Source organism: Trichosurus vulpecula, chromosome 7, assembly GCF_011100635.1.
Source record: "Trichosurus vulpecula isolate mTriVul1 chromosome 7, mTriVul1.pri, whole genome shotgun sequence".
Classification (NCBI taxonomy): Eukaryota; Metazoa; Chordata; class Mammalia; order Diprotodontia; family Phalangeridae; genus Trichosurus; species Trichosurus vulpecula.
This window is the reverse complement of record NC_050579.1, coordinates 101892991-101905416: the sequence shown is the minus strand read 5'-3', so window position 1 is coordinate 101905416 and position 12426 is coordinate 101892991. Positions and strand designations below refer to the sequence as shown.

The 12426-nt window shown below is 37.1% G+C and overlaps 1 protein-coding gene across 1 annotated transcript in view; it reads left to right on the top strand.

Annotated features, from left to right (window-relative positions):
- Window positions 1–11062, top strand: part of OPRM1 (opioid receptor mu 1) — a 62582-nt gene extending 51520 nt beyond the window's left edge. The window contains exon 4 of the mRNA XM_036767328.1: window positions 10979–11062. Within this exon, the coding sequence (XP_036623223.1) occupies window positions 10979–11017 (39 nt within the window). The 3' untranslated portion in view covers window positions 11018–11062. The remainder of the gene's footprint in view (window positions 1–10978) is intronic.
- Window positions 11063–12426: the final 1364 nt, after the last annotated feature.

Sequence of the window (12426 nt, the reverse complement as noted above, 5' to 3'; positions counted from 1 at the left end):
TTAATCTATGGCATCCTCATATCACTAGCATAGCTAGGAAAATAGTTCCACTCTAGGGTCTCATTCCAAATCTCTAATATTAGAATGAGTTTATATATTTGTAACATATTGGAATAGCTTTGCACCCAAAGTTTCAAGAAAAAAAAAACACCTTGAATTGTAGCCTTGGCCTTGTTACTGACTAGGCTTAGACTGGGCTGCTTCATCACTCTGGGACTCAGTCTCCTCATATATCAAAAGAGGGGTTTGAACTAAGTGACCTTTAAGTTTTCTTCCAGCTCTAAAAACCCTATGAATCTATGTCTCCTTTTCTCAGAACTTTATGAATTTTCATATGTGTCTCTGACCATTGCGATTTTCATCTGAAATCATTCTCACCTTGGCACTGTCCTTGGTGGCATTATGTATTTAGAGAGAGAAAGTCTAACCTCCTCAATACTCTTATCCAGCCAAAACTGTAGGGAATAGGATGCTGCTACTGTCAAAGCCATATTGCACCTATGAATTTGCTACACAGAGGTATTGATTCCACTTCATGTTAATGACATTAACCAGTTCTCAAAGAATGAAAAGAACTCTTGTTCCCAAGAGAGTCTGTAGAATAGACTGCCAACCTGCAAAAATGAATGAAAATGAAGGTATACAGGTGTGTGTGTTTTATTGTTATTTGTTTCAACTTCTATTTCAAAAATTAAAAGTTGCATGGGTGGTAGAAGTGGCTTGTTTCCGGGATGTTTCCTATTTGCCTCTTTGGTATTCTTTTAGCAATCCCTTCAACCTAGTTCCTTTTTCTCGGCTCTCTTCTTTTCCGGCTTCCACTGGTCCATTCAAAGATTTACAAGATTTATCCATTCAAAGTATATCCAGTGTTTTAGGGAAAGGAAAGTTTGAATGGACCTTCCAAAACCCAATACACTGCAGAAATTATTCACCTAGGGTATATGAACTTATTTATGTACACATGATATAAGCACATGTACACATACACATATATATCACCATATAATAACACATGTGTAAATATAGTATATAAATAAATACAGTTATCACATGTATATATGTAACTATATGTAGCATGCATATAATTTAATATAATTAGCTTTCTTTTTAATTCTATATATTTTATTTTATACATTGAAAAATGTTACTCTGAGAAGGCATCCAAAGGCTTCCCCAGATTGCCAAAAGAGTCCGTCACACACACATACACACACACACACACACACATACACACACACACACATATACATGATACACACAAAAGGTTAAGAAATCTTACAGTAAAGGGTTATTACAGAATACGATTTATATGATTAGGCAGTTAGGTAGTGCTGTGGATAAATCACAGCATTTGCAATCTAGACAAACCTGAGTTTAATTCTCCCCTCAGACACTTACTAGCTCTTGTGACACTGGACAAGCCACTTGATCACTGTCTAACTCAATTTCCCCAAAAGTAAAATGTGGTTAGTGATAACATCTACAACCCAGGATTATTGTGCAGATTATTGAGATGGTGTTCCTAAAGCGGTTTGCAAAGCTTGTTATTTAAATGCTTTCTACTACTATTATTATGATGATCCAACCCCAAGACCTAAATTTAAGCTGAATTGTTTTATTACATTTAACTGGCATGATAATCACATATTGCAAGCATCAGAGTACTCCATGTTCTGGTCTTTGCCTTTGCTCCTGGCAAAAGCTCTGTCTCTACGGAGAGTGAGCTCTTTGGTGGAGGGTAGCCCTTCACTACTAGGAGCTCTTCACATCTGAATTCCAGCTCTGGCTCCCATTCTGTTCTGTGGGTCATGTGGCCTGGCTACAGAAGCATTACCTAGGCTTTTGGCAGCAAACAGGCTCTCCTCATGCTGACAACGACCTTGATGTGCCTCTGAACTGAAACATTTATACTGACATGGTCCCAGCACAGTGCAGATTAAGGGGGAAAATAAGCTAATTGGAGAAGTTTAGTTTGAGGTAACTAAAAGGTCTGCCTTAAAACAAAATCCAATTATGGCTTGTCTTCATCATTATCTCTTCGGAGTTACAACAGATACCAGTGGAAATGCATTAGCCCAAGAATTGGCTGCCTTCCCAAACTGTCCAGCTGGGAAAGTCAGACAGGGGAGCAAGGCCACCAGGAAATGAGAGAGGGAAATGCAGCAGCATTTGCAAATTCAGAAAAACCCAAGGTTCTTCACTCTAATCTCTAGTGAAGTATCATCATTATTAGTATCAACGCAGTTATGCACAGACGTGTATTTGGAACAATTCTCTGGGACTTCAATACCAGTTGAAGCTACATACCAAAAGAATATATGATATGGGTAAAATTAAGGTCCTTATATTAGTGATCAGACAACACCATAACGTAATTCTGTTATCTTCAAAAACAAACAAAACCAACCAGTCAAATCAGTTGATTTAGTCCTCAGAATGAAATGTGGAGACACAAGGGTCTATGGTGATGAATCTAAATATTTCAGGACATGGAGATAACAATGGAAAAGTAGGCCCCACTTGTTCAGATGGCCAGCTATCTAGCCTCTGAGGAGGAATCAGGGGACTTGCATCTATAATCTACTAGCTATGTGACCTTGGGTAAATCATTTCATTTCTCTGGGACTGTCTCCTCATCTATAAACTGAAATGGTTTGACTAGATGATACTTAAGTCACCCTATAGCTCTAAATCCTATAAATTTCCCCTCTGTATTATCTTCTCCAGTCTAAATTATCCCGGTGACTTGAGCCTCTTTTCTAGCCTCATATATCCCAAGGCATTCCTCATCTGAGTTTAGCCTCTGGATAATCTCCAAATCCTTGGCATCCCTCTTAGACTGTGAATCTGCAGAGCTGGTCATCATACTCTAATGAGGACATGCCCCAGGCTGCACACAGTGAACAGATTGCCTCATTGCTTTCCTATGCCATCCCATTTTGGTGCACTCTAGAATCACCTACTCTTTCAGCAAATACTGATTCATGCACAGCTTATTATCTTTATGACCCTTAGATCTTTATGAGATGTACTTGCACATAGCCCATAATTTCCCATATGGTATTTGTGAAATTGATTTTTCCCCATAAAATATTACCTTTCGCCTGCCCACTATTGAACTTTGTTCTGTTCCTGAATACTTCTCTTATTCACCGACAATATTCTAAATTCTAACTCTTTCTTTTGGCCATCATTCTTGTTTCTCTGACACCTCCTTATCAGCCTCCACAGTCTGGTTTCAGGACAAAACTTTCTTATTGAATATAGTTTGGTTCTATTCTATGGTGGATTTATGACAATATTAAACATGACCCCAGGAAAATGATTGATCCCTGTGCAGTACTATTTATAAAAGAAAATATATAGAATTAAAAAGGCAGTGAAATGCAGTTATCAAAATATTTTTAAAGAAAATTTATACATGTAAGGTTAAGAATTCCTGACTATAATTTATCATGTCTTATCAAATTCTAATGTCACATTCTATGATATTTGATTACCAAGTGAATGAATTGATCAACAGGAAGGAAAGAAGGAAGGAAAAAGAAAGGAAGGGAAGGGAAGGAGGGAAGAAGGAAGGAGAAGACAGAGGAAATATTTCATTAAATAATTGCTATGTATCACGAACTAGGCTAAGCACCTTCTAAATATTATTTAATTTTAATCCCACAACAACCTGGGTGTTATTAATGTTCCCATTTTAAAGATAAGGAATCTGAGGGACACAGAGGTTATATATTTTGTCAGGATCACATAACTACTAATTCTCCGAGGCTGGATTTAAAGACAGATCTTCCTGAATTCTTCCCCAGTACTATACCCATTATGCCACCTAGATGCCCCAGGTCAGAACAACAGCCTTGATCAAATTAAGATATCGTACATGTAGCAATTAGCCCTTTTTTTCCAATATATTATTGTTTTATTTTGTTGTTTTACAAATTTGGAAATCTTATAAGCAAATAGTTTGTTCTGGTTTTTTGTCATTTCAATCCCAGGAATAAGACTTCAGAAGACAGAAAAGACTCTGAATTATAATTGACACATCCAACTTAGTTCTATCTACAGTTAGGAGATGATTTAAAACAGAGATGAATTTTTAATGGCTACTAGAGTATTCCCATATCCTGGGTCTCTGCTTTCACAAGGCATCTGCCAAGGGCTAAATGGTGGGGAAAGACATTTAAAGCCCATGACAAAAGCCCTAAATGAGAATGGCTCACAAATTGCAGAGCTAGAATATAACACACATTTGATCAACAAGGCCAAAATTTTCATCCCTTCAGTTCTGTAATGTAAAACCATGGTAACAGCTGTTCTCTCTCTCTCTCTCTCTCTCTCTCTCTCTCTCTCTCTCTCTCTCTCTCTCTCTCTCTCTCTCCCCTCCTCCCCCCTCCCCCTCTCCCTCTCCTTCTCCCTTCCCCTCCCTCCCTCTCACCCTCCCTCTCCCTCTCCCCCCCTCTCAATCTCTCTCTCTCTCTCTCTCTCTCTCTCTCTCTCTCTCTCTCTCTCTCTTTCTCTCTCCTCCCCTTCTCTCTCCCCCCCTCTCTCCAACTCTTTCTCTCTCCCCTTCCTGTCTCTCTGTCTCTGTCTCTCTGTGTATGTCTCTCTGTCTCTCTCTCTCTGAGTCTCTTTGTCTCTTTGGTCTCTGTCTCTATTTCCCTCTGTATCTCCTTCCCTCTCTCTACCCCTCTTCTCTCTGCCTTCCCCTTCTCCTTCCTTCTCTCCTTCTTCCCTTTTCATCCTCTCTCTTCCTGGTATAATAGTATTAGAGCAAATTTAGTTTTAAAATGAATGATGAACTGATGAAGAACTGATTTAGGTTAGGTATATCCCAGGTTCTGAGTTGAATATAAACAGAATTAGAAGAAAAAAATTGTTTATGGGGCATAGGATTTAGAACTAAATGGGACCTTGGAGATCATTGACAAACTCTACCTTTTACTATTTTTTTAAAGCAGGCTCAAAGTGGTGACAAGATTTACAAGATTTATTTAATTAGAGTCGTAGGTGATAATTAACTTTAAAATTAGTCTGCTTTAGATTTAGCAAATTTAGGAATCTTAGAGTCCGATTAAGTCCAATAAAATTGAAGTTTAAGGTTTATTTATTCAAGGACCAGTTTTCAAAAGCCTTGGTTCAGTTACGGAGAGAAGAGAAAAAGAATATAGAGATATGATTAAAGACCCAACATAGGCCAAAGCTCAGCCACAGTGAAGATTCATTAAAGTGAGAATTCTGTTACTATTGTCAACTCCAATTATTGGTCTGTGTTAAAAAAAATCTGCTAATATGTACATTCTTGGGCTCATCAGTGGATGATATTTTCATTTCCACAAATGGGGATTTCACACTTTTAAGAATATTTATAAAATAAATTGGCATTTACAATGAAGATAGATGGTCTAACTTAATCCAATAAATTATTATTGCCAATTAAACTAGAAACAACTCTGAGAATAGGTTACTTCTATCACATATAATATGGAGATTTGAAGATAGTTTCTTTTTTGAATGGAATATAGGCAGTGTATGGGTTGCATTAGGTACTATAATTTTGTCCAATTATTGCCATGCTTAATATGTGGTTCCACAAAATATTAGGTATAGTGATAAAATAGAATAATTGGTTGTTATTATTTCTTTAAGTTGGAAGAACTTGGAATTTCAGTTGGAATTTCATTTCATATCTTTCATTGGTTTCACCAAAAATTGAGCTTCGGGAATTAGTACCAACATTTACCTTTTATGTGAGCTGCAAAAGAAAATTAGAAAAACAACAATCCATTAGTCATTTTAATATTTTACTCCATTTAGGAACACATAAACTAATAATAAATATTGTTGATAAAAGGCAAGTTAAAATTGAGTAATCAGATACATAATCAACTTCACTTCTGATGCTCTTTTGTTTCTTTAGGGTTTTTCCCTGGTTTCTTAGTATTATTTATTTTTGTCTATAATACAGAAAAGCAATGAGGAGTAGTGGCTATAGAGACAGGGTCGGAGTAAGGAAGATCTGGATTCAAGTTCTGCATATGATATACTGACTGTGTGGCCCTTGACATGATGCTCAACAGCTCAGTGTAACTGGAAATCCTTTGGACGTATAAACTGGAGAAATAAAAGAATTTTTCATGTTTTTTTCTCCTTATTTTCACCTTTTCTCCTTATTTCCTTTTTTAGGTATCTCTTTTCTGTGTAGTAGACTCGCTGACTTCAAGGCCCCTTAGAAATTTTCACATTTAAGAGCTGGAGGAGATCTATATAAATGATGCCGTTCACTTTCTTACACATAGAAAAGTGTCTTCATGCAGCCAAAAACAGGGAAAGGGAAAAATAAAACTATAATCAGGATTTTATCTATTTTCTGTGTTGAATAATTTTATATTAAAGATGAATGATTGAATGGTCCCTTCCATTGTAAAGATTTATAATAAGATGAATATATAATGATGTAATGAATGTAGTGTGTAATGTATAAATGAATGAATGTATAACTTCAAGGATAGAGATGTAGAAAAGTTGTAGGGAGGTAAAAAATAGAGAGAAATGGTTCTAAGGAAGATTTAACATTTTTAAAAATTGGAGCACAGTTTACACAGAATTCCCAGCTCCTAGTATAGTACTTGATACATAGTAGTTCCTTTAAGAGTGTTTCTTGGTGGTTTGGTAAGTCAGATATATTCTGCTTCTCTGGCTCTGAACTATACATCAGAGAAGCAAAGAAACCTGAACTTTTGCAGTCTTTGGGAAGGTTAATTTCCCTTTTTTCTACTCCAATTCAATGATCATCTAATTTCTTTCTCCTACCCCAAGCATTAGGGAAGCATTGCTTTTAGTAATTAACCTAGTAGGGAGTTTCAGGGCATCTCTGATCAGTTGAGTTTGCCATTCCCCAGATTTCAAATGGACATGCTCTTATGCATCTTGGTCTCAGTTGTCTTATAATATCATTAAGTGGATCTGTGGGATTCAATTGATCAGGAGTGCCCCCAATCAACCCTCCGAGACAAATATCAACCAAGTTCCCAAACACTAGGTTGGGTTACACAAAAGGCCTCTGAAATGCCTGACCAAAGTAGAAATTAATAAACAGAAATGTGGATAACCAAACTTAAACAATTATTTTCTTCAACAATTAAAACTGTTTACAGCTTCTACAAGAGCTAGGACAGAATGTTGAAAAAAAATTCAAAATAAATACCCTTTCTTGTCTGTAGGAAAAAACAGCGAATTCAGTAGGCTCTGTGATTCCTTTGCATTCCTGACTGAAATAATGTGCATTTAATTAACACCCTATAATTATCTATTTAACCAGATTATACTACTCTTATTCTTCCTCCTTCTGCCTTTTCCTTATTCTCTGTCATGTTTCCTAATTTATTCTTTTGGTCAGAAATCCCCTGGCATGACTGAATTTGAGTCAATCTAGATACAAGGCTAAGACTTTTAAGATGGTCTATATTTTGTTTGTTTTGTTTTGTATTTTTGAGAGAGAGAGAAAGAGAGAGAGAGAGAGAGAGAGAGAGAGGGAAAGAGAGAGAGAGAGAGAGAGCTATTTAATTCTTTCTGCATGGAGCATTTACTGTGCCACAGATAGAAATTTGCAATGCTGGAAGTTTGTGCTTTAATCCATTAAAAAACAAGTCATTGAGCTCTCTCCTTGGGGCTTCAGAATGCGATAGCCATTATCAGAGAGTCTTATCTAATATCACCATTCAAATAGTTATAACATAGTTTTAAAAAACCATCAGCAACAAATTACTGAGATTGGCTTCATTAAGCAAGTCAGAACAGTCCTAAGATGATGCGACTGGAAGGGACTTTGAAGATCATCCAGTCCCACTACCCCATTTTACACAATAGGAAAATAAGGCCTACAGGGTTATTCGAAAACATTCTATGATTTTATTCAAAATGTAATGGATGGGACAGATGGCGGATGGAGCCTTTTCAAATATCTGTTTCTCAGATAGCTTTTAAAAAGTTGTTTGGTAGCCAAGGCAAAAACAATATATGATTTTAGTTCAATAAAATTAAAAACAAAACAGTGCTGTATAAAGGCAGGTTAATTTCCATAAAAACAATTCTACAAAGAGGAAACTGTATGATCATCCAACTTAGATGCACAAACAAAATTTTACATCCTCAGAACTTAGATGACCCATTTGTTATATATGAACCTAGTGTTTGGAAACTTAGTTAATATTTGTTATCAGGGGGCTGATCAGAGGACTCCTAATCAATTGAATTCCACAAATCCACTTAATGATATTTATTATAAGGCAACTGAGACCAAGAGGTATAAGAGCATGTCCCTTTGAAATATATATGTATGTTTTTTCTGCTCTCCCTTAAAAAAACAATAGGTTTTACCTTTCTCAGTCAGTCAGTCAATAAGCATTTATTATGTGCCATGCACTGTGCTAAGTACCACGGAATACAAAGAAAGGCAAAAGATAGTCCTTGCTCTCAAGGAGCTTACAGTCTAAAGGGGGAAAGGGGAAGGGAGGGAAGAGATCTATGTACAAATAAGATATACATGGGCTAAATTAGAGATAATTAATAAAAATCACATTGTAATGGGGGATAAAACATGCAAAAAATTGTATCTACAAGATATACAGTGAGAATGTAAGGTAATCTCAAAGGAAAGGCACAAGCAATAAAGTGAAGGATGAAAGACTTGTAGCTCTTCCTGAGATTAAGAAAGTTAATGGTAAGGAACAGAAGAGCTTCCTTAGTTCCATCCTGTATATATCAGTTCCCTTCCTACACTCTATGGTCCAATCAAACTGACTTTCCTACTGTTGCTCACACACAACACACCATCTCCCATCTTTGTGCCCCATGCCTGGAATGCACTTCATCCTCACCTCAGCCCTGCTTCAGCACTCAACTCAAGCACACCTTTGACACCAGGACCTGCCTGATCTCCTTTCCCCCTCCCCACCAAACTACTGGTGCCTTCCTGCAAAAAAAAACTGCCTTATATTTATTTTGTTTGTACTTACACATATTCATATTGTCTCCCCAGAATGTAAAGCTCCTTGAGAGCAGGCACTGTTTCATTTTTGTCTTTATATCACAAATCTAGTTCAGTGCCTGACATGTAGTATGTGCCTAATTAATGTTTGTTGATTAATTAAATTATTGATTGGGAAACAGGAGATCAATTAGGCATAGTGAAAGGTATGAAAGAACTTTAGGTCTCTCGTGTACTATTTCTCCTATACCCCAAGAGGAAAACTCTTCAGAAATCACTAACCTTCTTTCAGCTCACAAAGGGACTGGAGACAGATATGGTATATTCCTCCACATTCTGAATTTGCCTGATACCCTACGCTATCAGGCCCAGCTGGCTGAGAATTTTATTATTATTGTGATTTTCATTATCATCATTATTTAGAACTGAGCTAGAGCTTAATAACACAGAATAAATGGCAAGGCTGTCTGTTCATTTACTTTATTTTTTCTTCATCTAAACAATTTGTCCCCAAAACTCATCTAACATAATCATTGGAAATCTAATATATATATAGTGTTCTATCAGCCCAAATAAGACTTCAGTGACAGTGGTAAAGACACATTCAAAGTCATAGCTCAACTTTTACAGCCAGTCATTCTCTTCTTAGCCATAAAACTCCCTCTTTATGCCGCAATTATTTCTCACTAGAAGACAAATATGAAAGGCAACATGTGGATAGTGGATGAGAAGACATATTAGCTGGGTTAGCATGACCAAGTTAATTATCCCCTGGTGCCCCCAGGCAATTTATATAGACTATAAGTTATAGAAGAGTTGACAATGGAAATACAACTTCCATGCCTATTTATTCCTAAATTTAGATGATCTGTGTCAAATAGAAACTCAGAGGCTCCATTTGCAAACCAATTTCTTAAAATATAAATGTGTTTAAACTCTGTCTCTTCTAATGAAGCTGACACAAGTGCTCAACAGCAAATACGAAGATAGTGTAACTTAGGGACCTTAAAGTTTGTCACTTTTTGTCTTCTAGGGTAAGAAAAAGAGCTGTGGCTGCTTTGAGATGACTGATGTACAACTGCTGCTTTATAGAGTACTCAGTAGACAATATATGCTAATGACCCTACAGACCTACATTTTTCTTTTTTGGGTATTGGGTCTGTAAATTCAGTGGCCACTCATACGCGCAATCCTACTATTGATCAATATAGAAGCTTTGACATGCTCCCTTTCTGACTTTGGTTGGTTCACCCCAGCCTAGACAGCTCCTTGATCCCAGTGTCTTACCATATTGGTGGTAAATTTAGTGTAGATACCCAATTAACTTTGGCCCTATTGATGCTAAAAATTCTGGAATTCAAGGGATCCACCAGTCTCAACCTCTCCAGTAGCAGAGATTACATATGTGCCTCACCATGGTCTTATATACTTATTAAAATAAATTGCATTGATGTCTTTTATTTTTATATAACCTATATTTCCCAATTTCAGCCTTCACAATTAAGGTAATAAAATAATAATAGTTAAAATTTATGTAGCACTTTAAGTTTTGAAAAGGACTTTGCATATTTTTCTTACTTAATTTGACACAATATACCTGTGAAGTAGGTGTTATAATTATCCCTATTTTACAGATGAGGGAAACTGAGGCCAAGACAGATTAAATGACTTGTCCAAGGACACACAAGTTAGTAAGTGTCTGAAGAAGGATTGAATTCAGGTCTTCCTGACTCCAAGTTCGTCACTCTATGCCCCAATTCTATATGACAAAGAATAAAAAAGGAAGAGACAGTTCAACAAAGCAAACTCATCAAAAAAGTCTGACGTTATATTTAGTGCTCCATAGTCCCATGCCCCCACCTCTGGTGTAGGCTTATCATATGTCTTTTTTGGATGGTTCCCATCATGATATCAGCAACAAGGGTTTGCATTTCATCTGCTAATATTCAGAGAACTTGCTCACAGAATCTGCAATTTCTTTCTTTTCAGCTAGAAAACTTGGAAGCTGAAACTGCCCCACTGCCGTGACAAGGTCTTCTGCTCAAGCTCAAAGCAGCTGGACACCAGCACCACTGTCTGAGCAGGTTGCTATGAGAATGTGTGGAGGGCACCGTTGTCTGGAAGGGAAATGCCTGCTTCCCGAGGCATCAGACTTCTGTTCCTCTCTGACGACTCTTCTTTGTACATCTGAAGGGTACTCAACCTATGGCAAGCAGTCAGAAGGAAGGGGACAGGCTATTCAGCCTTGTAGGAAAGTATACATAGTCATGAAGAATAGACCCACCAGGGCCAGACCATGCTGTGGTATGTGAATTATGGTCATCTCAGCAAATGATTCTAATGCCTGTATATAGTCCTTAGTTTTCATATAAATATGTATGACCACATCACTGAAAATACCATTCGTTAGTGTATCTACCACAGTAATGTGTAAGGTAAAAGCTACCTCTGAGCATAAAAGTACCTTTTTATAGAAAGGCCAAATCTTATTAGTGTTTGATGAACAAATATATATGTGTGTGTGTGTGTGTGTGTGTGTGTGTGTGTGTGTGTATGTATGTATATGTATATATATGAGTCTTTAATACTGACTGAGGATGGGCTTTTGATTAGTGCCAGAAATTTGGTTTGTTTGGGATTTTTTCCTCTATTACTTTATTGTTCCCCCCATTCAAAAACCCCCAGAGCTCCATGATTGCACCAGAGGGACAGGAGAACACGAGTGGCAATCTGGGAAAGGACAATGTGTCAGCAGCAGAAAGGGAAATTCCCAGGTGCGTTCAAAGCATTAATCTTTTTCCTAAGAGCCGTAATGGGTATTTTTCCACTCTTACCCTTATGGCATTTTTGCTTCCCAGTCCCAAATGTGCAATCATTTCTCTCCCATGGAAGTATACTCAAACTTATCACTTCATCTGTGAATGCAACCAACCATTACAGTGCATTCTTCATCTCGGCATTGTTTTCCAAATCGTTCCCTGCATACATTATTTTCTCCTTTTTTTTCACCCAGCTCAGAATGTTTATGCCTTTTTTCAGTCAGTGTTATGAAATGACAGTGTCTCTCTTGACTGTGCATTGGCTGCCAGAGCACTTTATATTTTTCAAAGTGAGTACTGAACAGGTAGGGTAGGATCCAAGATGCAAAATTCTGCTGATCCCAGAGAAAGACAATCAGTGATCACCTGGTCACATCTGTGTAGTTACCAAATGTGGAATGGTGATTGCCATAGGGCTAAATTCAATATCTGGTAAACAGAGACATTGCCATGAAGGCCATGCCCTGTAAAATAATATAATGTTTTGGTTTCCTTGATCTTTGGTGTATTTCATGACTCCTTTTAGAAAAAATATAATCGTGTATGTAGAAACATCCTAAAAATATTGCTTTCTTGGACTCCTATATAGCACAAGGCCAAGTAGAAGTTTGGAAATTG